General features: G+C 35.5%; 1 protein-coding gene across 2 annotated transcripts in view; it reads left to right on the top strand.

Annotated features, from left to right (window-relative positions):
- The window catches only part of Ipo8 (importin 8), a 72,906-nt gene extending 47,667 nt beyond the window's left edge, over window positions 1-25,239 (top strand). For both annotated transcript variants that reach the window (XM_046435894.2, XM_058576427.1), the window contains 5 exons: window positions 13,547-13,767; window positions 16,552-16,757; window positions 18,655-18,858; window positions 21,235-21,351; window positions 23,269-25,239. In XM_046435894.2, coding sequence (XP_046291850.1) covers window positions 13,547-13,767; window positions 16,552-16,757; window positions 18,655-18,858; window positions 21,235-21,351; window positions 23,269-23,366 — 846 coding nt within the window. In that variant the 3' untranslated portion in view covers window positions 23,367-25,239. The remainder of the gene's footprint in view (window positions 1-13,546; window positions 13,768-16,551; window positions 16,758-18,654; window positions 18,859-21,234; window positions 21,352-23,268) is intronic.
- Window positions 25,240-26,487: the final 1,248 nt, after the last annotated feature.

The raw sequence follows: 26,487 nt of genomic DNA, 5'->3' as shown, positions 1-26,487 counted from the left end.
AAACAATCATGCATTTTGGAGATTGTACCTTGCATCCTAGCTGAGAAGGATGCACAATAAATATATAATAATTTAAGGAGCTATGAAATAATGAAAGAAATAAGTGTGTAAGTAAATTTTACTTATTTGGAGCCCTAGTGTTTGCATGTTTCTCTTTTATTTTTTGGCAGTGCTGAGGATTAAACTCAGGGCATCCCACACGCAAGCACTCAACTGTCATGCTCTCTAGTACATTTCTTTGTTTTTGTGTATACTGTTTAAATACTCAACAAATATCTTTTCTAAACAGAAATTAAGATACTATGAAAAAATGAAAAGGAGAAAGTTTCTCTTGACAAATTTAAAAATTATAAATTTATATTTTCTTTTTTATAAGATAAATTTATAAATTTTCAATGAGATTACTTTTTGGTACTATTATGATATTCAATGATTAAGTATACATATGGAGGCATTAGAGTAAAATTGTGAATTTCTCTTTAGTTTTGTATTTTTCTTTTATTTATTATAATAGTAGTATGGATATAATTCACATGATATACATTTTACCCATTTAAAGTGTACACCTTGATGATTTTCATTGTATTCACAGAATTGTGTAACTATTGCCATGATTTTATAATATTTCATCATCTGCCCCACCCAAAAATAGTAACCTTTCCGTTTTCATGGGCAATCACTTTTCTCCAACACTCCTCTCTCACTCCCTCCAGCCCATGCAATCACTACTGTATTTCCCATCTTTATAGACTGGCCTATTCTGAACACTTCATGCAAATGGAATCACATTATATGGAATCACATTATATGATCCTTTGTTGTAGGCTTCTTTCACTTAAGGTTCTCAAGGTTAATCCAAGTGGTAGTGTATCAGTTCCTTATTTCTTTTTGTTGCCAAATAATATTCTATCATGTAGAAATATCACATTTTTCATTCATTCACCAATTGTTCATCATCTGAGTTATTTCCCTGTTGTGGTTATGATGAGTATGCTGTTATGAATGATTGTGTATACGTTTTTATGTGGACATATTTTCATTTCCTATGAGTGGAATTGCTGGATAATGTGGAATTCAAAGTTTAATCATTTGAGGAATTGTCAAACTGTTTCTATTCCCCAAAGGAGTGAAGGTGGTTTTCCATTTCTTCAAGTCCTTGACAACACTTGTTTCATCTTTTTGTGATAGTCATTATAGTAGGTATTAAGTAGTGTCTCATTGTAGGTTTTTTTTTTTAGTTGTAAATGGACACAATACCTTTCTTTTATTTTATTTTTGTGTAGTGCTGAGAATTGAATCTAGTGCCTTGCTCTAGTTTTTTTTTTTTTTCTTCTCTGATAGTTAAGGATGTTGAAGATCTTTTCAAGGATAATTGACTTTGTATACTTATTTTTTTTTTTTTGAGAAATGTCTAATCAAATTCTATACTTATTTTTAATTTTTAATTGCATTGTTTATTGTGGAATTGTTGGAATTCATTATATATTCTAGATTCAAGTCCCTTGCAGATAAATGATTTGCACAAATTTTCTTTCAATTTGTAGGCTGTCTTTTAACTTTCTTGATCATATCCTTTGAAGCACATCAGTTTTTAATTTTGGTGCTGTTTAGTTTATTTTTTCTTTTATTGCCTGTTTAGTGTCATATTTAAGAAAAATTTCTAAATCCAAGATCACTAAGAATTTCATAGTTTTAGCTCTTATACTTGGATCTTTGCTCCATTTTGAGTTAATTTCTTGCATATGAAGTGAGAGGAGCTCTAAATTACTTATTGCATGTGGATATTAAGTTGTTTCAGCACAGTATACTGAAAAGACTTTTCCCCCATTGAGTTTTCTTGGCACCCTTGTCAAATCAATTGACCTTAAATGTGAGGGTATTTTTTCTGGGCTGTCACTGTGATTTACTTATTTATCTGGTTTTACAAGTAACTGCTGTATCTTTATTCCTGTAGCTTTGTGGTAAGTTTTGAAATCAGGAAATTTGAATCTTCCAACTTTATTGTTTTGCGAGATCATTTTGGCGATTCAGGATCCCCTAAATTTCCACGTATGAATTTTAGAATCAGCTGACCAATTTTAGTAAAGAACCCAGCAGGGATTGGGATAGGCCTTGTTTGGAATTTGTAGATCAATTTGGGAGGTATTGCCATTTTAAAATATTTAGTATTTTAATCCCTAAACATGGTATGTCTTTACTTTTATTAGATCATCTTTATGTTCTTTCAATATTTGATAGTTGTCAGAGTATATGGTTTACAATTCTATTCTTAAAATATTTCTATGTATTTTATTCTTTTTGATACTATTATAAGTAGAATTGTTTTCATAATTTTATTTTTAGATTCATTGCCTATGTATAGAAAAACAAATGTGTTTTGTATGTTTATCTTCTACTACTTGCTAAACTCATTTGTTTTAGTAATTACTTAGGATTTTTTATATAAAAGATCATATCATCTACAAATAGTTTTACCTTTCTAATTTGGATGCTTTTTATTTCTTTCTCTTGACTAATTGCCTGACTAGAACTTTGTATCCCATGTTGACTGCCTTTGGTGGGAGGTGACATCTTGTCTTGTTCCTGGTCTTAGGAAGAGAAAACATCCTGTCTTTTACCATTAGATCTAGTGTTAATTGGGGTTTTTCTTTTTTTTTTTTTAATTTTAATATTTATTTTTTAGTATTTGGCAGACACAACATCTTTGTCTGTATGTGGTGCTGAGGATCGAACCCTGGCCGCACGCATGCCAAGCGAGCGCGCTACCGCTTGAGCCACATCCCCAGCCCTTAATTGGGGTTTTTCAAAGATGCCCTTTATCAAGTTGAGGGAGGTTCTTGACTATTGCTAGTTATTGAATATTTTTATCATGAGGGGGCTTGAATTTTTGTCAAATGATTTTTTTGGCGTCAATTGAGATGATGTGGTTTCCTCCCCTTCTTTCAGTTTTCAGATTTTAAATCAACTTTACAGCCCTGGTACAAACTTGGGCATAGAGTATAATTCATTTTATGTATTTCTAGACAAAGTTTGTTGATTTCCTCCCTCCCTCCCTCTCTTCCTTCCTTACTTTTTTTTTTCTCTTTTTCCCTTCCACTGTGATTACAGGTATGCACCATTATGTCTGGCTGTGTCTGTATTCATAAGAGAGATTAATATAGAATTTTCATTTCTTGTGATGTCTTTGGCTGGCTTTGGTATCAGAGTAATGTTGGCCTCAGAATTTTGGAAGTTCTCCCCTATTCTCTTCTTTCCAAGAGTTTGTGAAGGATTGGTATTCTTCTATGTTTGGTAGACTTCAGTGGTTAGTTGTAAACTTACTATCACAGTCTCTTCATTTGTTAGTCTATTCATATTTCCAGTTTTTTTTTTTTAAATCAATTTCATTATCTAGCATCTTTCTAGAATTTGGCCATTTCATCAAAGTTGTCTAGTTTGTTGACATGTGGTTGTTTATAGTGATTCTGTACAATTCTTTGTTTTTTTCTATAGGAGTGGCAATAATGACCTTATTTTGTTCCTGATTTCAGCAGTCTTCTCTTTTTTCCCTTCGGTAATTGACTTAATGGTTTTGTCAATTTTGTCCATCTTTTTAAAGAACTAACTTTTGGTTTCATTCTTTATTTTCTGTTTTCCATTTTTTAGTCTCCCCTCTAATCTTTATTTTTTTTCTCCTCTGTTGATTTGTTATTCTTTTTCTAGTATTTTAAGGTGGAAGTTTAGGTTATCAATTTGAGATCTTTCTTCTTTTTTAATATAAGAACCTATAGCTATAGATTTTCCTTTCCGCACTGATTTAGATAAATTCCATAAATTTTGATATGTTTGTTTTATTATCTCAAAATGTTTTCTAATTTCCCTTGTGATTTATTCTAAACCCACCAATCATTTAGAAGTATTATTTTTAATTTTTGTGAATTTGTAGATTTTCAGAAATTTTTAAGTTTGACTCCATTGTGAGTGGAGAACACATTTTGTCATATCACTCCTTTTTAAGACCTTGGGGGTTGTTTTATGCTTTTCATCTAGTCTGTCTTAGTGTTCTGTGTGCACTTGTGAATAATGTATATTCTGCTGTTCTTTGATGTGTTCTGTAGGTGTTTGTTAGGTCTGGTTGTTGGTTTATAATGTTAAGTCCTGTATATCTTGATGATCTGCCTACTTGATCTGTCCATTATTGAAAGTGAAGTATTTAAGTCACCTGCAACTATTGTTGGATTGTCTACTTCTCTAATTTCTGTTCATTTTTGCTTCATATTTTTTTTGGCTCTGTTGTTAGGTTTGTGTATATTTATAATGGTTTTAGCTTTCTGATGGATTGACTCATTAGTCAAAATTTCTATTTCTAGAAACTGTTTTAATGTCTATTTTGTCTGATATTATCTTTTTTCATAGTTGTGTTCCCTGATATATTTTTTTTCCAATGGTTTTGCTTTTAATCTATTGTGTGTATTGAATCTAAAGTGTTTTCTGTATACAGTTTATAATTGGATCTTGTTTTTTTAATCCAATCTGACATCCTGACATTCTCTGTTATTGTTACATGTGGATTTAGTCAATTTTTTATATCTCATGTGTTTTTGTTCTCATTTTTTAATCCTTTATCGGCTTTATTTTGATTAAGTAAATATTTTCCAATGTCACATCTTAATTTCTTTAATTATTTTTTTTCACTATACTTTTTTTGATCTCTTAGTGGTTACTCCATATTTTTTCACTATTTAAATTTTTTTGGATGTTAAAAACTTTAAAGACATGACTAAAGTAGTGTTTGATATAAATAGTGATTGTTCATTTGATTCACAGAGAAGCCCAGTGAGAGATTCCATCTGAAATGAAGTACGCATAGGCCAGGAAATTGGACAGAGAAACCTAAGGCCAAATCTGTCAGCCTAAATATTTTCTCTTCCTGATCCCCCTTTATCATGGGTTTACAGCAAATAATCATGGCCAGGATCCTATAGTTTAAGGAACTCGAGAGTTGTTGGTATAGCTGAAGATTTTAAAGAATCTGACATAGGCTTATAAACTTTTTCATTTTAATAAATTTTTTCTGGTGATTTATAGAATCCACTTAATATTAATTTCAGAAAGATAACAGAAATAGTCTGATATAACTCTTTCCTCTTCTCTCTTTGCACTGTTCTTATACATATTACGTTTATGTTACAAATCCAATAATACATTATTAATAATTATTACTTTTTGTAACTTTGCATCTGTTAAAGAAATTGAAGAGAGAGAGGAGAGATAACCAAGTATGTATGCGCAAAGTTGTTCTTGGTTTGTGGAATATGGGGCTTTTTATATTAGCCTTCTTATTTAACCATCTCTGATTCCTTTACTTGTTCCTGTGGACTTACCATCTGGTGTTATTTCCTTGCTTCAGGATTACCTTGCTTCTCCTACCTCTTCTGTATTATTACATTGCTTTATGTCATAGGCCCAAAAGTACAATTGTGGTATACTTTGTTTTATGTAGTTGCTTTTTAAAACAGTAAAGAAAACAAAGTCAAAGAAATATTGTGTATGCTGTCTTTACTGGTGCCTGTGTGTATGTGTATGAGTGTGTGTGTGTAACGTTTAATTGGGTCATTTGCTTTCACAGCCCAGAGAACCTCCTTTAGTACTTATTATAATGCAGCTATGTTAGCAATGGATTCTCGTTTTTTTTTTTTTTTGGTGGTGGTGCTGGGGATTGAACTCGGGGCCTTGTACATGTGAGGCAAGCACTCTACTCTACCATGTGAGCCATATCCCCAGCCCCTCTCTGGTTTTTTTTTTTATCTGAGTATGCCTTTATCTTGCCTTCATGTTTTTATAGCTTTATTTTATTCATTTATTTTTTATGTGGTGCTTAGGATTGAACCCAGGGCCTCACACATGCTAAGCAAGCACTCTACCACTGAGCTGCAACCCAAGTCCCTTGTATTTGTTTTTTAAAGGGATATTTATTTTTTAAAAATATTTTAATTGGTATATTGTAGTTGTACATAATGGAGGGATTTGTTTTTACATATTTATACATGCACACAATATAACAATATAATTTGGCCGATACCATTTCCCAGTATTTCTCCTTTACCTCCCTTCCTCCCACCCCCTGTTCCCTTTCCTCTACTCTACTAATGTCCCTTCAATTTTCATGAGATCCACCCCCACCTTTCTTTTCTTTTTATCTTTCTAGCTTCTGCATATTAGAGAAAACGCATGACCCTTGACTTTCTGAATTTGGCTAATTTTGCTAAACATAATGGTCTCATATTCCACCCATTTTCCTGAAATGACATAATTTTTAGTTATGGCTGAAAGAAACTTCATTGTGTGTACATACATACCACATTTTCTTTGTTCATTCATTCACTGAGAGACACATAGGTTTGGTTCCATAGTTTGGATATTATGAGTTGTGCTTCTATAAAGTGGTATGCATGTATCACTATAGTATGATAACTTAAAATTCTTTTGTATAAATAAGAGTGGTATAGCTGGGTGATATGGAAATTTCATTCCTTGTCTTTTGAAGAACCTTCATACTGTAGTTGTACTGATTTACATTCTCACCAACAATGTACAAATTTAACTTTTTTCCCATATCCTCTTCAGCATTTATTATTGTTCATACTCTTTTGGTACCAGGGATTGAACCCAGGGTTACATAAATACAGAGCCCTATTCCCAGGCCTTTTTGTTTTTCATTTTGAGACAGGGTCTCATGAAGTTGTTTAGGGCCTTGCTAAATTGCTGCGACTGGTTTTGAATTTGTGATCCTCCTGCCTCAGCCTCCTGAGCTGAGGATTATAGGCATATGTCACCACTCCTGGATGTCATTTGTATTCTTGATGGTTGCCATTCTAACTGAAATAAGATGAAATCTCAGTATAGTTTTGATTTGCTTTTCTGTAATTGCTAAAGATATTGAACTTTTTAATACATTTTTTTGGACATTTGTATTTCTTCTTTTGAGAAGTGTCTAATTAGTTCATTTGCCCATTTATCATTTGGGTTATTTGATTTTTGGTGGGTTTTTTTTTTTTTGGTGTTAAATTTTTTGAGTTCTTTATATATTCTGCATGTTAATCCTCTGTCAGAGAGTAGCTAGAAAAGATTTGCCTTCATATTTGAAAGGTAATTTTGGTAGATTTTTGGTGAACAACTTTTTTAAAATTTTACCTATGCTATGACATTGCCTTTTGGCCTCCATTATTTCTGGGAAGAAACATTGTTTATTTCTGGGAAGAAACAATGATTAACAGATGTTAATCTTATTAACCTTCCTTTGTTCATTGTGTTGGTATATGTTTTTCTCTTACCACTACTGTCAAGATTGTGTCTTTCAGCATTTTTACTATGATGTGGATGTGTGTGGCTCTCTTTGTGTTTATCTTAATTGAAATTTGTGAGCTTCTTAAATGTGCAGATTATTTTTGTCAAACTTGGGAAGTTTTCAACCATTGTTTCTGTATTTCCCCCCCTTTCTGTCCTGTTTTTTTCCTGGTACTCTTGTTATTCGTATACTAGTGTGCTTAATTATGTTCCACATTTCCTTGAGGTTGTGGACATTTTTCTTTGTTCTCTTTTTTCCTCTGGTCTTTGGAATTCATAGTCTTTATTGCTTGTCTTTTAAGTATGTTAATTCTCTCTTCTGCCATTTTAAACCTTTGGCCAGTGGAGCTTCTTTAGTGAATTTTTCATTTTGTTCATAGTATTTAAGTTCAGAATTTTTGTTTGGTTCTTTTTATAATGTCTGTTTTTATTGTTATTTTATATTTGAGGTATTGTAGTCAAAGTTTCCTTTAAGAATGGTTTCCTCTTCCTTCATGGTGGTTGAACCCAGGGGCTTCACCTGCTAGGCAAGCACTCTAGACTCATCTATATCCCAGCCCTCCTTTATTCTTGAAGCATTTGTAACGACTGATTTTTTGTTTTCAGGTTCTTCTGAGGTTTGTCTTGTCCCCGTGAGGGTTGTTCTTGTTCCCCAGGAAAGTTGTTCTTGGCTGTCTCCTTCCTTGGCTTTCTCTGCTGAACTACTGGCCTATCTTGGCTTTGTTTATCAGCAAATTAGGAAGAATTGTAAAAGTGCAAAAAATTGAAATTTCAGTTTGGAGCAATATGGTAGGTAATCAAGAGTTGAATAAGAGGATTGTTTTTTATCTGTGTAGTTTCATTTAAAGTCAGCAACCAAAAATCTCTAAAGTGATATAGTCAATTTCCACTCCTAAAACTGGGTGGTAGAATGATCTGGGAAGATAGTATTAGAGAATTTTTAATCAGAAAGCTGAGGACTTAAGAGGATTTCTAATGGTTGTGAATAGACAGTGCATTAACTATCTATTAAGGAACACATCACCTTGGCATTCCATTTCTCTAAATTTCCTGTCACGTGGTAGTTAAATTTAGAGATTGGGTTAGACTCAGGTTTGACTTTTTTGCCAAGAACAAGTCATGGGTGATGATGTGTATTTCTCCCAGGAAGCACAGTATGTCTAGTTGTCTCCTATCCTCTGAGGTTAGTGGTATTGAAAGTGATATTCTAATCACCATTCCTTCTTCATTTATTATATGAAATATTTCTATAAAACGAAATGTTTTCTCATAAATTATCAGATTATCCTGAGAAAGTTTGAGTATTTAAGTATGTTAATTCTTTCTTCTACCATGATTCAAAATAATACTTTTTATCTTGGGTACTAGGGATGGAACTCTGTGGCACTTGACCACTGAGCCACATCCCTGGCCCTATTTTGTAGTTTATTTAAAGACAGAGTCTCACTGAGTTGCTTAGTGCCTTGCTATTTCTGAGACTGGCTTTGAATTCACGATCCTCCTGCCTCAGCCTCCCGAGTTTTCCCAGCACCATTTGTTGAAGATGCTATCCTTCTTCCATTGCATGCTTTTAGCCCCTTTATCGAATATAAGATAGTTGTAATTTTGTGGATTGGTTTCTGTGTCCTCTATTCTGTACCATTGGTCCACCCGCCTGTTTTGGTACCAGTACCATGCTGTTTTTTTTTTTGAGGATATTGTGAATGGGGTGGTTGTCCTCATTTCCAGTTCAGAAGATTTGTCGCTGATATACAGGAATGCCTTTGATTTATGCGTGTTGATTTTATATCCTGCCACTTTGCTGAATTCATTTATTAACTCTAGCAGTTTCTTTGTAGACCCTTTTGGGTCTGTTAGATATATTATCATATCATCCATGCCTTTAATTTCTTTTGTCTGTCTAATTGCTCTGGCCAGTATTTCGAGAACTATATTGAATAGAAGTGGTGAGAGAGGGCAACCCTGTCTTGTTCCAGATTTTAGAGGGAATGCCTTCAGTTTTTCTCCATTGAGAATGATGCTAGCCTGAGGCTTAGCGTATATAGCTTTTTCAGTGTTGAGGTAAGTTCCTGTTATCCCTAGTTTTTCTAGTGTTTTGAGCATAATGGGATGCTGTACTTTGTCGAATGCTTTTTCTGCATCTATCGAGATGATCATATGGTTCTTATCTTTAAGTCTATTGATGTGGTGAATAACGTTTATTGATTTTCGTATATTGAACCAGCCTTGCATCCCAGGGATGAATCCTACTTGATCATGGTGCACGATCTTTTTGATATGTTTTTGTATCCGATTTGCCAGAATTTTATTGAGGATTTTTGCATCTCAATTCATTAGGGATATTGGTCTGTAGTTTTCTTTCTTTGAAGTGTCTTTATCTGGTTTGGGAATCAGGGTGATATTGGCCTCATAGAATGAATTTGGAAGTTCTCCCTTTTTTTCTATCTCCTGAAATAGATTGTAGAGTATTGGTATTAGTTCTTCTTTAAAGTTCTTGTAAAACTCTGCTGTATATCCATCCGGTCCTGGGCTTTTCTTGGTTGGTAGTCTTTTGATGGCTTCTTCTATTTCCTTACTTGATATTGGTCTGTTTAGATTGTTTATATCATCCTGACTCAATCTGGGTAGTTCATATGTCTTAAGGAATTTATCGATGCCTTCACTATCTTCTATTTTATTTAGAGTATAGGGTTTCAAAATAATTTCTAATTATCTACTGTATTTCTGAATTGTCTGTTGTGATGTTGCCTTTTTCATCCCGTAAGCTAGTAATTTGGGTTCTCTCTCTTCTTCTCTTTTTTAGCGTGGCTAGTGGTCTATCAATCTTATTTATTTTTTCAAAGAACCAACTTTTAGTTTTGTCAATTTTTTCGATTGTTTCTTTTGTTTCGATTTCATTGATTTCAGCTATAATTTTAATTATTTCTTGCCTTCTACTGTATTTGCTGCTGATTTGTTCTTCTTTTTCTAAGGCTTCAAGGTGTAATGTGAGGTCATTTATTTGTTGGCTTTTCCTTCTTTTAAGGAATGAACTCCATGAAATGAATTTTCCTCTTAGTACTGCTTTCATAGTGTCCCAGAGATTTCGATATGTTGTGTCTGAGTTTTCATTTACCTCTAAGAATTTTTTAATTTTCTCTTTGATGTCTTCTGTAACCCTTTGTTCATTTAGTAGCATATTGTTTAATCTCCATGTGATGTAGGATTTTTCCTTTCTCATTTTATTATTGATTTCCAATTTCATTCCATTATGATCAGATAAAATGCATGGTAGTATCTCTCCTCCTTTGTAATTGCTAAGATTTCCCCTGTGACATAATATATGGTCTATTTTTGAGAAGGATCCATGTGCTGCTGAGAAGAAAGTGTACCCACTTGATGTTGGGTGGTATATTCTGTAGATATCAATTAAGTCTAAATTATTAATTGTATTATTGAGCTCTATGGTTTCTTTATTCAACTTTTGTTTGGAAGATCTGTCCAGTGGTGAGAGAGGTGTGTTAAAATCTCCCATGATTATTGTGTTGTGGTCTATTTGACTCTTGAACTTGAGAAGAGTTTGTTTGATGAACGTAGTTGCACCATTGTTTGGGGCATATATATTAATGATCGTCAAGTCTTGTTGGTGTATGGTTCCCTTGAGCAGTATGTAGTGTCCTTGTTTATCCCTTTTGATTAACTTTGGCTTGAAGTCTATTTTATTCGCTACAAGTATGGACACCCCTGCTTGCTTCTGGGGTCCGTATGAGTGATATGATTTTTCCCAACCTTTCACCTTCAGTCTGTGTATGTCTTTTCCTATCAGATGAGTCTCCTGTAGGCAGCATATTGTTGGATCTTTTTTTTTTTTTAATCCATTCTACTAGCCTATGTCTTTTGATTGGTGCATTTAAGCCATTAACATTTAGGGTTACTATTGAGATATGGTTTGTATTTCCAGCCATATTTGATTATGTATGTTACTTAACATGATTTGTTTTTCCTCTATGATTAATTTTCCCTTTACTGTACTACCTCCTGCTGTTGGTTTTCATTGTTATTTTTCATTTCCTTTTCCTGTAATGTTTTGCCAAGGATGTTTTGAAGAGCTGGTTTTCTAGCTGCAAATTCTTTTAACTTTTGTTTATTGTGGAAGATTTTTATTTCATCTTCAATCCTGAAGGTTAATTTCGCTGGATACATGATTCTTGGTTGGAACCCTTTTTCTTTCAGCGTTTGAAATATGTTGTTCCAGGATCTTCTAGCTTTCAGAGTCTGGATCAGCTGCAGAACCATGCTGGTAGCCACACCCCCTTTGATGGTTTTTAAGGGTTGATGGGCTTCCTCCGGACTAGCACACAGGGCGGGCCCGGGCTTCCTCCTCCGGTCTGGCTTGGCGCTGGGCGGCTTCCTCCTCCGGTCTGGCTTGGCTGGCGCTGGGCAGCTTCCTCCTCCAGTCTGGCTTCGCATCAATTATATATTAACATTCATATATAATATATATCTTACTGCTATTTATGTACAGTCATCAATATTGAGTTGGTCATTGTTTCTATGAAGAAGAGCTGAAATACCTTTTTCTTTTTTTAGTCTGTGCATCATTAGTACACATAGATATATGTAGATATTTCTAATTTCCAATTAAAATTCAGGGCTTCTTTATTTTTAGTTAACTATAATTTTTGGTGTAGGAGATAGGATCAATTAAGTTATCATCATAATTACTTATGTGCTTTATTCCACTAATATAAACAATAGTCTCAGAATAATTATATCATTATTATCATCAATATGTGATTACTGTTGTGCTGGGGATGTGGCTCATGCGGTAGCGCGCTCGCCTGGTATGCACAGGGCGCTGGGTTCGATCCTCAGCACCACATAAAAATAAAATAAAGATGTTGTGTCCACCAAAACCTAAAAAAAATATATTAAAAAATTCTCTCTCTCTGTCTCTCTCTTTCTCTCTTAAAAAAAAATATGTGATTACTATTAACAGTTCAAGATTTTTTGGTAGCTCTTTTCACCTAAGGTATGTCCATACTCTAGGAGTATATAAATATATACGTGTAGTTAATATACAGTCAAATCATTAAATTTAAAGTCACTAAAATAATCCCTGTTTGGCTTATTCATTTACTTCAATTAATCTGAATTTTTAGGGATTGCTTTTTTTAAAAAAATTAACGAATATAGAACATATACACAGTTCTAAAGTCTAACTTAATAAATAAGGTGTATTCAGAGGAGTCTATCCTCCATCACTGATCCTTTTACCTTACTGCAATTCCCTATTTCCCCCCCATTTTAAATTCATTCTTTCCTTGCTTCTTAGATACATAGCAATGCACTCTACCTATGTTTTTCGCCGTTCTTCTCTTGGTGACCACCCTCCACAGTGGTACACGCAGCTCTCCTGCACTGCTCTTGTAGTTGCACCATGCTTTATTTGTGGATTTGTGTAACTTGTCCAACCTGTCTCCATAATCAGTTTTGTCTTAATATACTGTAAAGGGGATAATTTTAGTGTTACTAGTTTAAAACTTAAAGATTCCTTTGGTTCCTCTTGGCTTTGTATGTATTAGTAAAAATTTACTTTTAAAACCTCTCAAAAAGAGCTCTTCAGGCTTATTTTCCATTGTGGCTTCACTGATTCTCAACCAATTATTTGGCCAGGGTAATAATTTTTAATGTATTTTAAAATCATATGTGTTGTGCTATTACATTAGAACCAGGAGTATTCTAGATCTGAGTAAGAAACAGAGTTAGCATTGGAATTAGATCATTTTATTTTAATGTGTGGGGTTCACCACTTCTTTTTCATCTTTCATGTAAAATTGTTTTCAAGAGACATACTGAGACTATCATACTTATTTTTAGTCCAAATTATTTATTTTCAATTTGATTAATCAAAGAAAAATCCACCTTCATCATTTTATCTAGTTGGGTTCATTCATGGGTTATCGTCACCATTTGAGTGTGGACTCTACTGGACAGTCTTCCATGAATTCCAGTGTTCACTAAAGAAAGCAGATTTCCTGGCATTGCTGAAGGACTGTTGTTTACTTAATTTCTGTGAATTTTATGAACATATAAATCTTGTAAATATCTAAAAACAATTTAAGCAAAAATTTTATTGTCATTAAGACTTTTTGATACTACTCTTTGCCAGCATTAGCTTTCTGTAAGTTACTTGGTTGCTCTGTGTATGGTTGACTCTTCTTTTCTTTTTACTCTTTAGTGCATTCCTCTCTTTGTTCAACTTGTTTTGGAGAGATTAACTAGAGGGGTCAAAACTAGTGAACTCCGTACGATGTGTCTTCAGGTTGCAATTGCTGCCTTGTACTATAACCCTGATTTGCTGCTACATACTTTAGAGCGAATTCAGTTGCCTCACAACCCTGGACCTATCACTGTACAGTTTATAAACCAGTGGATGAACGATACAGATTATTTTCTTGGGTATGTGTGCCTTTGGACTAAATATTAACTTTCTGTTTCTGGGAAGTTTACTATATATATATATATATATATATATATATATATATATATATATATATATATGTATGTATATATATATATATATGTATGTATGTATGTATGTAGGATAGAATGTACAAAATCAATTTTCATATCATTGGAACTATTTTTGGTATATTAGTAACATGATGTTTAATTTTTAGAGTATTATGAATGTGTTTCAACAGTAAAATCTAGTGAAAAGAATTCAAACCTCTTCCCAAATTTAAAAAAGTTTTTTTTTTAATACTTGTAGATGGACAGAATGCCTTTATTTTGTTTATTTTTATGTGGGCTAAGGATTAAAGCCAGTGCCTCAACATGTGCTAGGCAAGTGCTCTGCCACTGAGCTACATCCCTAGCCCCTTCCCATTTGTTTTTGATTATTGTATGTCATTATATCTTAGGCAGCAAAAATTAAGGGTCTAAATGCTATGACTATTATGTGTCTGTGGGCAGATACTCTAGGGAGAATCAGGTTTCTAAGGAGGATACCAGTCTGCCAAAGATGTTACATACTGTCCTGGGATGTTTAGCTCTTTGCAGCTCTCAAAGGAGCCTGTTCTCAAATGTGGTCAGAAAGATTATTAATTTTAGCTTAGAGATTGCCTCTGTAGAAGAGTTTGGCTTTCTGTGAAAAACTCTCCTAGTTTTCAAACATAGGAGATGGAAACGGAGCTCAGTGGTAAAGCATTTGCCAAGCATGTACAAGGTCTTGGGTTCATTCCCTAGTGCTACAAAGAGAAAAAACCACAAATTATGTCTGGGGATATAGCTAAGGTAGAGTGCTTGCGTAGCATGCATGAAGCCCTGGGTTTGATCCCCAGTATTGCGAGAGAAAAAAAAAAAAAAGGCAGGGGGCATGGTTCAAACTCAGGAAAAGTAAGGTCCTACATTGTTATATGCCCATCTCAAGTCACCCAACACATGTTGATGGCCATATTATGTTAGAATTTGAGCTTGCTTGCTGTCTTAATTTGGGAACATTTTTAAAGTTTTACAAGATATTACTTAGAAAAATTTGCTGAAGGGAGTAGACACTTGGGTAGAAATGATCAGTACACTACCATGTGGGTGGGTGATGATGAAGGCCTGGGTTAGGATGGTAGAATAGGACTGAGTGAACACACTTACAGGATACTCTGCCTGTTTTCTACTTGTAGAAGCCTGGAATTTGTCCCTCACTTATATTTGTTTATAAAACTTTCAAGGGAAAAACATTGTTCAAAGCTAGCCTCAACAACTGCAAGGTGCTAAGCAACTCAAGGAGACCGTGTCTCTAAATAAAATACAAAGTAGGGCTGGGGATGTGGCTCAGTGTTTGAGTGTCCCTGAGTTCAATCCCCAGAGGCTGCCCCCCCCCCCCCGCCCAAAAAAAAAAGTGTGCTTAAAGTTATCTCTGACAAAGATTTAGAGTCGAGATTTGTTCATGCAAAGTTATGTAGTTGGTATTCTTATATCTTTGTCAACATGAATAAGCAGTTTTTTAAAGACAGTCTTTTTTTTAGCTTTTGCATACACTGGGCATCCTTGGAGAGTGCTTCCTTAGATTCTTTAGAGATCCACTGGTAAATCATCTTTCTTGCTATGATCCACTTGACTGGTATGCACTACTAGTTTGGTACTACGAGAATGAGAAAGCCTTCAGGTCAAGTACAATTCCTCTTACGTCATACAGCTTGGCCATTAGTAACTCAAATGAAGCAAGCAATGCATATAATGAAGAATAACAGAAGCTTGTAAAGTATTCATGAGGTTGTTGTATTATAATCTCATTTTAAATGAATTGAACCACTGCAAGTGATTTTTTTTGTTCATGCTTACAATTTTAAGTGGTTATACTAATATAATAGTCTTTTAGTTCTTAGTATCTTTAGTTTTAAACAATTTAAAGGGAATATATAGAAAAATATGACTAATATAAATTGGTCAAACATCTTTTCCTTCAGAATTAAATTTTCCTGGGGTGGTGTGGAGCATGGGAGGAATGGGAGGCACTTTAGATAGGGCAAAAGGGAGGGAGGGGAAGGGAGGAGGCAAGAGGGTAGGAATGATGGTGGAATGAGTTAGACAGCATTACCCTCAGTACGCGTATGAATACATGAATGGTGTGAAAATACTTTGTGTACAATCAGTGACTTGAAAAATTGTGCTTCATATGTGTAATATGAAATGAATTGCATTCTGCCATTGTGTATAACAAATTAGAATAAATAATTTAATAAAAAGAGTTTCTTATCTGTGTTATAGCAGAGGATGCCAGTAGATTTACTTAGATCTATTAAGCTCAGCTTATTGGATGTTGAGTTTTTGAAACACCTTTTGACACCTGATGTTAGTGTATAGTACCTGTGCCAAGAAAACTTGAGGACTAGTCTAATGGGAAGAGTCTGGGGAATTCTCCATGTTTTCCATTGTACAAGAATTTTCTGCTTTAACAAAACCCATTATGCCAACACTCAAATGTAGCATTTACATTAGTCATAAGTTGGTATTATAGCAAGATTCACCATGCTAATTGCAGACTCCCATGGGTCTTTAATGATAATGATTTATAAAACTTTTTTAATGTAAGATTTCATATAGCAGAAAACTGGAGATATTTCTGTACAATCCCAATGAATAAACCCTAGAGTTTGCCTTGAACATTTCTTTTTGTAATTTCTCTGGGTTTTGTCCTTTATTGCACTTCTCATGACTACATTTTTTTCCCTTCAAATTTTGCAGGCATCATGATCGGAAGATGTGTATAATAGGACTGAGTATCCTTTTTGAATTGCAAAATCGACCTCCTGCAGTAGATGCTGTGGTGGGACAGATTGTCCCTTCAATACTTTTCCTTTTCCTTGGCCTAAAGCAGGTCTGTGCCACTAGGCAACTGGTAAACCGGGAAGATCGCTCAAAAGCAGAGAAAGTTGACATAGAAGAAAATGGTAAAGTCTTATACGGTGCTAGAATTGATTGTGATTTGAGCATTGTTTTCTTTGACTTTTAGTCTGTTTGGCTTCATTAAACAGATTTACATTCTTTGGCTTGCTGAACATTTAACAAATATCTTGGACTTGATTGACGTGTTAATTGTATCATGTGGGATAACAGATTTGTGTACTTCTTGAAACTGTAAACTGAATTATTTTTAAACCTGAGCCTAATGGATGTTTTTATACGTGGTAAATATATTTGTAACAGAATCATATGGTCTTGATACATGTTAACAACTTAGTATTTTATTTTCTTGTTAATGCTAATAGACTCAATGAAGGCAGCAGCCATGAATTAAGTGAAACACTAGATTAAGAACAGTGGAGATTGATTTAAAAAAAAAAAAAAGGATTGGTAGGTGATTCATGTTCCAAAATTATTAATGAGAGATGTATTTGTGGTCTAAATATACATTTAGAATAAAGTTCAGAAATGAAGATGATTTGCTTAATCTAAAGTCAGAATAAGATTGTCAATATCAAGAATATTAGACATTTAATAATGAGATTGTAAAGCTACTTGCTAGGGCCCAGGAAGTAGCACTATTTAATTCTGAGTGGAGGTTTTCCTTTTGTGGTTAAAAAAGACATTTATCTTTAGCTAAGAAAAATCAGAATTCTTGCCAGGAAACAAAAGCAAACAAACAAACAAACAAAAAACCAAACTATTTTTTGATGCTAAACTTTGTGATTTCAGGTATAGATTTAAAACACTTTTTGTTTTAACTGGTATCCCAGTTTGTTCATATATAAGGAATTTTAAGCTACCCTTCACCACTCTTACCACAAAAGTTTCTGATTTTTCTGATTTCTGAGTAGATCTTTTGAAGTAGTTTCTTTCTAGAAGTTACTTTTTTTTTCCCTCTTTATTATTTTTCTTTTGGAGGGGGCTAAGCATATGCCAAGAATTACAAATTCTTTTTTTCATTTTGTTATGATCTCTTTCTAACTTCATGTTTTGCTGGTTTTTGGCTTATAAATAATACGGCTTGAAATAATTTTTTCTAGTAATATTCCAAGACTTGTTGAATTTCCTTCCAAATTGTAGAATTATTAACTAGCAAAGGTATTTCTTGCTATCTTTGTAATTGTACCTTTGCCACTTTCCCCCACTACATGTCTGGTCCCAAACTATGGTTTCTTGTTTTATCCCTGTCTTTTAGTTTAATCCAGCTGTTTCAGTGTGGTGTGTTTTATGGAACTAGTTTTAGATTGACGTTGCCTGGTTTACTCTAGGTTTTTCCTTTTAAGTTGATTTTTATTCTGCATTTGCTGCCTTCTAGTTACAATATTCCAGTTACAATATTCATTTAACCACTTGGAACAGAGCAGCACTGAAAATAGGTCATGCGTAACTTGGCTTATAACTTTTCAAGCCACATGTAGTTGACTACTTTATTATTATTTACATTTTTTGCATTTTTACTATTTCTATTAAAGGAAATGACCTCATCATTTTGGTACTTCTGAACACTTGGTAATCAATGGGAGGTCATTGTTATCTAAACGTGTACTGATTACAAAATCATTTGATGTCTTTTTTTTTTTTTTTTTTTAACAAAAATTATGGGAAATCTGCAGTTAAATAGTATTCTCAAGTTAATGAGTCAGCTATAGTATAACATTAGCAATGTTCAGGTAACCCGCAGATCTAGGGAAATTGTTTTCAGTGAGAAGGATAAAGCCATTCTCAATTTATCAAACTGTAGAGTAGGCATAAGGTTTATTTTTATGTATTTATGTAAAATTTTTTTTCCATTTCTACATTTTTAAAATAGTCTTTTTCATGGAATTTTATCTATTACACTTGCATATTTTGATTCCTTTTAAATAATTAATGGATCCACAGAGGAGATTTCCAGTGATGAGGAGGATACAAACGTTGCTGCTCAAGCCATGCAGGCAAATAACGGGAGAGGTGGAGACCAGGAGGAAGAGGAGGATGACTGGGATGAAGAAGTGCTGGAAGAAACTGCCCTTGAGGGGTTCAGCACTCCACTTGACCTTGACAATAGTGTGGATGAATATCAGTTCTTTACACAAGCTCTGTTAAGTATGTCTTTACTCCCTGAATTTTGAGCTATTTCTTAGAAATTTTTTTTCATTCCTTTCTGTTACTTGTTTTGGGGTCTGACTAAAAATTGGTATAGACACTTAAAATTTTAATTTTTTGTTACAGAAATATCCATACATATGCAAAATGAAAGGGATTAGCATAAAGAAACTCTCATCACCCAGTCCTAGCATCTTTCATCATTTTAAAGCAATAGGGTGAGCCTGTAGGTTATCCTCACGAAAGCAATTCCAGGCAAATGTGTTGTTGATCCTTTAGGCAAAAAGCGAGCAAGCATATACAGAAAAGAATGAAGTATTTCAGATGTATATTACTTAAAAATGATGGTGTAAACCTTTTAGTTATTCACAGTCCCTGAGTGAAGGAACAGAGAGTAGCTCTTTACTTCTTAAACAGTTTACCAATTTTGTACAGCAAGGCACATAAATATAATTAAAAGACTCATTGAAGATTGGGAGAGAAGACTTGCTAAATGTATCATAGGCTTATGATGCACAACAGCCAAAAGCCTTCTACAAATGAGTAAGACCAATGAACTAGTATAAAAATGGGAAATAGAAATTTTACAGAATAAAAATAAATGAACCGGGCATAGTGGTGCATGCCTGTAATCCTAGTAGCTCTGGAGGCTGAGGCAGGAGGATTGCAAGCTCAATACCAGACTCGGCAAAAGTGATGAATTAAGCAACTCAGTGAGACCGTGTTTCTAAATAAAATACAAAATAGGGCTGGGGATGTGGCTCAGTAGTTGGGTGCCCCTGAGTTCAGTCCCTCCCGCAAAAGAAATGATAAACCAATGATAATATTTAGAAAATTATTAAAGAAATTATAATGAAAAAAAATCCCACTAATGTATATTCTGTTATGGTAGATGGTATTTCTGTGATTGTATCATAATATAACTTATTTTTATTGTTGGACATTTAGGATTATTTCTAGTTTTTTGTTATTATAAGTGATATTAAAGTGGATATGCTTCGGTATAAAATTTTTTTACTGACAGGGACAATATTAGCATAATATTGGCATCATTTCGTGTTGCTGCAAACACCATTGATGAAGATTAAAAACTACCTAAATATTTTTATTGAAATTTCACAGGAATTAAAGAGAGTACAAGGAACGTCATTACAAAACAATAGGAAAATAAAAGCATAATGTGGAGATGGAAATATGATGTGTACCAAGATAGTTTTTTCCAGACATGGGTGTGCACCCTAGTCACCAACAAAACTTTTAGGTATTGAGTGGAGTCTCAAAAGATGTAGTTCATTTTTTAATTTTTCAGTAATGGGGATTGACTTTAGAGGTGATTTACCACTGAGCTATACTCCCACGGCCTTTTTATTTTTAGGTACTGGAGAATGAACTCAGGGGTGTTTAGCCACTGAGCCCTATCTCTAGTCCTTTTGATTTTTTATTTTAAGATAGGGTCTTGCTAAATTGCAGAGGCTGGCCTGAAACTTGTGATCCTCCTACCTCAGCCTCCTGAGTAGCTGGAATTATAGGTGTGTGCCTCTGTACCCAGCACGTATGGTATTATTAAAATGCTCCTCAAGTGATAGTTAGGCACCCAGCTTTGGACCAGTTTGTAATGACCACTGCTGAAAGCCTCAGTGAAGGAATGAAATAGGACGAGATTGTAGCGGCTTTGAGTTCTGGTCGCCATTCCCTAGTGGAGTGTTGAGTGTTTTCTGTAAGGGAGTTTCCAGGTGTTCAATGTGTAAAGAGCTGAGGGAACCAAGCATTCTGAGATTATTTTGTTAAGGTAGGAGTAATAAGGTCCTGGAGTAGAGAATGGGATTTAATGGAAAGAATCATATGGGTAGAAAACATCAAGTCTCAGAGGATTGGACATGAAGAGAATGTGGCCAGAGGTGGTAAGGGCTTGGGATGGGTGCCTGGGAGACTAATAGAACCAGTGATAGAAATAGGGAGATAAATAGAGTTGGGGAAAAAGTGCTGAATTTGGTTTTATTGTGTAGAATTTGAGATGAGCTATCTAAGTGGGAAAGTCCAGTAGCTAAGGGGAAGACTTTGCCTAAATGCACACAGATGTGGGTCCTTGTTGTGGAAACAATACTGAAGCTGCATTTTCCTCTAGAAAACTCTAGAAATGGTAACAAGTGAGTACAGGTGTATGTCCCATGATCTGGATTTTAGGGAACATTTATAGATGGTAAAATTTAGAAAGAAGAACAGTTTATTCGTTGGTTAAGTTTCATCATTCTGTCCCTTATTATCTGAAGTAATTTCATTGTAATTTGATGATGCCACTCATTTTTCTCTGAGTAATAGTTGTTATTGGACTCTTATCTTTTTCTCCTTTTCCTATACACCCCTGAAATGCAACAGCTGTGCAGAATCGGGATGCTGCCTGGTACCAGTTGCTGTTAGCCCCTCTCAGTGAGGACCAGAAGAGAACACTGCAGGAGGTGTACACATTGGCAGAGCACCGAAGGACGGTGGCAGGTCAGCCACTCATTTCCACATGTGTCAGACTGCCAGCAGCCAGACTTTTTCAGTGTCCTAGGGGGCACCTAAATATGCTTTTTAAATTTTTAGAGACCAACCCTTTATGATAATGAGGAGTTGTCATCATTGAATGGTTGGTTTTTTAATCATTTCCAATATCTTAGATTTGCAAAAATCTTTCCATTATGTGTTTATCAGTGGTATTCCCATTCAGAGCCTTACATTATTTTGGAGGTATAGGTAAAAAGTAAGGGTAGGCATGAATCTTGCTGAGGGAGACTTAATCAGATGGACACCTACCTAAACATCTTAACCACAGGTAGACCAAAGTCTCTTTATGAATTCTTGCAAGGAACTTGTATTCCTGTGTAAGGGTCCGGCGAAGCGTCGGAGGAAGAGATCACCAAGAGATTGACTCATGCAATTGCAGAAGGGGTTTTATTGGGGATCCATTCCAGCGCGCTGGGGTTCCGTGCTCACTCAAGAAGGGAGAGCAGCCCAGAGCCCAGAGCAGGGGTTGAGCAATGCTTAAGTACACTTTTTAGGGAGGGCGGGACTTTACATACATCACAGTCTCCTTTAACAAATCATCATATACCGTGGGAAAATCAAACAACAATTCTGAGACATGATTAGTACATTCATTGGTGGGAACAGGTCGGGCGGGGGTGATAGGTCAGTTCTAAAGCAGGGTACACATTCAAACTGATTGGTTCAGGCCCTGCGATGTCTATGTGCAAGGTCACACAGAGTCCTAGGTTATTAAACAACCAGGCGGTCAGGGGAAATATTTACTGGGCAGTTCCAAGTATTGTCTTAACAGCTACAGGAATTTCAGGTTTTACATGTAGCATAGGAACTTAACAATACCTGGTCTTTTACATTTTAACTCAGGCCTTGCAGCTTAGAAACTTACAATGCCCGGTCTTTTATACTTTAACTTTTATACTTTAACTTCAATTTCTTTTACCCTTACACCTGGAAATGAAATACTACATTAGTCATCTCTCTGTTGCTGTGACAAAATGTCTGAGAAAATTAACTTATAAGGAAGGAAAGTTTATTTTGGCTTCTAGTCTCAGAGGCTTCAATCCACGGTCACTTGGCCCTGTTGCTTTTAGGCCTGTGGTACAGCTGAACAACATTTAGGAGTTTGTGGTGGAGGAAACCTGTTCATAGAGGTGGCTGGGAAACAGAGGAAGGAAGGAGCCAAGGCCCAGTGTTCCCTTAAAGGGCATGCCCCTGTTGACCTAACTTCCCGTAACTAGGCCCCACCTCCTGAAGGTTTCATCCCCCCTAGGAGTGCCAAGGCTGGCAACCAAGCCTTTGGCATGTAGGCTTTTGGGGGATATTTACAATCCAAACTAACAAATGCTCTCCATTTATATTTGTTGGGCTTTTTGTGTTGGTGACTCATGTTGATTTTCAGTTTTTAAGCTAAAGAAATTATTTTTATGTTGAGATTGTTAATGGCCACTCCTAGATTAGCAATGGAAAAGACTTTGTGATCACAAAAATATTTTGGTAGAAAACATCGTGGACGGGCGTCTAGAGTTGAGAACTCTGGTTCTTCTGCACAGACTTAGGTCTTCAGATTTGGTATTGACCCTCCTGCTATGAAAAGTCTGGTGCCTTTTCAGCAGTAGAGACAGTGAAGCTATTGGAATCTAGCTTGAGACTTGTTTTCATTTCACTTATTGTAGTAATGTTTTTCTGTGATAGTAAACATAATTACTCATTGATGTGCTCCTGCTAAAGGCTGGCATTCAATTTGGCCAAGTAACAAATACCATAAGTCACGGTTCTTCAGTTCTAAGTATGTAAAGAATCTGGCTTTACAGAGATTCTTTCCAACTTTGTGCCTTAAGGACTCTTCTGTTTTCTTCCTCTTTTTTTTTTTTTTGAAAATGCTAGAGGCAAAGAAGAAGATTGAACAACAAGGAGGCTTCACGTTTGAAAATAAAGGAGTTCTCTCTGCCTTTAACTTTGGGACTGTGCCGGGCAACAACTGAAGGAAGGACATCAACTGACCAGATGTCTTTGCTGTGTTTTATCTCACAATTTCACAAAGGGAGTGTGAGAGTCAAGGGGAGAAATTAGGGGGCTGCTTTTCAGGGCCCTCCTGCTGTACCAGTTATCATCTGGCATTAGGCAGTACTTTTATCCACTCTCCCTTTCCCCTTTGACCTTTCTCACCCTGAAATATATATTTTCAACAGCTACTGTAATGTATGAAATTAAAAAAAAAAAACAGAATCATTGCATTGAAAAGGACAAACCTAACGCTCCAAAGGCTGACAGCCTACGGTGATTTTTAGAGGATTGGATTGACTTGCAGGTCTCAGGTTTTTGCCATGCAGAATCCATGGATTTATGCGGATAATAGTGCCTTCTGTTGTACATGAATTATCAGAAAAATTTTTTTGGAGTGCATTGCAATTTTTTTAAAGCATAAAACATATTTCTAGATATAATGTAAACCTTGGTTATATGTCGACTTATTCTGCATTTTACTCTGTGAATTTACTGTTAGGCAGTTAGCTGCAAGTCACTCTGGTTTCAAAAACATCACTGCTCCCTTTGCCCACCCTGCTACGGGGGCTTTCTTCAGGGGTTGTAAAATATGCACTGGCTCTGGTTTTTCATAAATTGTTTTGTGGCTTTCCTAAGAAGTGTCTTAATCCCTCTTCCATCATATTTTTCTGCCTTGAAAGGGGTGGGATTTCTTTCAGGATCAACAAATATGCATATCGATTTTATTCAGAACCTGATACGTTCAGGACTCAGCAGCTTCTTGGAAGCAAGTGGCAGAGGCTCATTAGTCACTGGAGTTAACAGCAAGTCTAAAGATATTCTGAATCACGTACTTAATTATGCAGTGAAGTAATGATTTTACCTAAAGCACATTGAACTTTTAGGAGAAAGATGCTGCGTAGCACAGTGTCTTTCTGGATGGGGGCTTGTATCTTCAGTAACTCATCATTCCAGCTGTGTTGGACCAGGGTCTGAACCATTTTATAATGAAATTGTTTATTTAGTCACACGACATAAACAAGTCTAACTTGCTTTCCCACACTTCTGATTTTTCTCCTACATATCTTGTTTTCGTTTTTATTATAGCTCAGTTTGTAAGGGTTGGGTATATTGGTCAGTTGTATTTTTAGATGGGTAATGATCTAGGATGGCTTTTAGTAAATATTGCAGATGGAGGATTTTTCTGAACTGCTCAAGACCTGAACATGGATCATAGTGTGTTCATTCAGTAAAATGAAAATGTATCTTGAGAATTTACGTATTACTGGATGTGATACAGATTTTCCATTTTTGTGAAATGTCTGCAGTTTAAATTTCCCATCAGTGACTGGTGGAATTTTTTTCCCAGGTGCTTCCTATATTACTATCCCTTATTCATATTAACTCTTTACAATTTTAGATTATTTAAATAATTTTCACAGAAGTAGCCTGAAAAGCCATGAGTTTCAGAATTAAATAATCCTCTGCTTTCCTATCCCTCACTTCCCAAGGCATTGAAGCTGAATCTTATCCTTGTCAGTTAAGAGAAAGATGGCATTTTTGGAAATGTTAGGGAACTTTGGAACTCTTACTCTGCCCATGTTCCACATGGCTTAATTTTAACATAAAATGCCTTCACACTGGATTGTAAAAGGCATGTGATTTTTGTGTGTGTGATGTATTATCTTCTGCAGTATTAAAGGGAAAGAAGTATTAATGTGCATTGCCCTATCTTGTTTTTGAAGCCAGGGAAGTTGTATGGTTTTGTTACCAGCAGTGCTAACCTGAATGTGATCTGGTTATCTTGGAAATGCAGGAACTTACACGAATGTACTGTAAAATAAAATGCGGACTGATTCCCAGAATTCTGAACTCTTCTGTGTGAAATGTTTTCCAAAATGTGCAGGTGCTTTAGGCAGATGATAACAAAGTATTAGTACGTTTTTCTGAATCCTGCAGCAAGGTGACTTGGTCTGGATGGTACCAGGGACTCATCTGGGCCAACAGAAGGTCTTATCAGGAACAGCCAAAGTATGGGGAGTGGTAGGAAGCCAGCCCCCCCCCCCACATATTTTTTGTTGTAGATGGACTCAAAACACCTTTATTTATTTTATGTGGTGCTGAGAATTGAACCCAGTGCCCCACACAGTGATAGGCAAGTACTCTACCACTGAGCCCCAGCCACATATCCAAATGAGAGTGACAGAGCTCTGGAAAAGCAAGGTCATTTACCTACATCAGGAAGGGAAGGTGAAAGGGAAGGAAGAGAAAAGGTGACTAAAATGGAACAATATTCTTATTAATATCAAATTCGGAGTGGTCATAACTGGTTGGATATATGCTAGCCTTTATATTCTTAGTGCTTCCCTTTCTTGACAATAAAAACTTCACCTCTAAATTATTTTAAGACTACACTGAACCAATACACTGGAAGTTAGTGAACATTTCTAAGATAAATGACGATTTTTAAATAATTGTTTTCTAAGTGATAGAGTGAATTACATATAGTATAGTTTTCAGTAAAGGGGACTGAAAATCCAGGGGAACTTGGCCTAGTATTAGGAACCATCTCTGTGTGCATGCACACATATGTCATCTGTTAAAAATCATTCAGGTGTGCTGTAGATGACAACCCTTCCTGTCCTTACTCCATTGTCTGCACTGGGACGAGTGTTCAGTGCTGACTCTGGGTGGGTTGTGAGCTTTTGGGTACTCTGCTGATAAGTCTGCAAAATCAAGAGAGTGGCTTCTCTTTTTAATGCATGGACCGTGCTTGAGGAAGAAGCATAGGGCAAACAGTTGATTCTGTAGCTAAGACAGCAGAAGTATATAATCAACAGCATGTGTTTGGAGAGGCTGGGCAAGACAGTAGTGCTGGTAGAGGAAGGAGAGGAGTGTGTTCCGGAGAGAGGGGATGCAAACTGTACCATCAGGGAGGAAGAGGGAGTGGGTTCACGTGCTCCTAGCAGGACACATGAGAAGAAATTCATCTTGGAGGTTGCCGAACTTGTGAGAAAGATTTTGCAAGTAGATGGGGGTGTCTCAAGACTTTCACAAGGATTTGGAATGTACAGGAGCTAAGATCTATTCGGAGAAGAATGATCTTCAGGAAACTTTTCC

This window comes from Marmota monax, unplaced genomic scaffold, assembly GCF_021218885.2.
Source record: "Marmota monax isolate L192 unplaced genomic scaffold, Marmota_monax_Labrador192_F-V1.1 WCK01_AAM20220418_F8-fsc00012, whole genome shotgun sequence".
Lineage (NCBI taxonomy): Eukaryota > Metazoa > Chordata > Mammalia > Rodentia > Sciuridae > Marmota > Marmota monax.
This window is presented reverse-complemented; position numbering and strand designations above follow the sequence as displayed.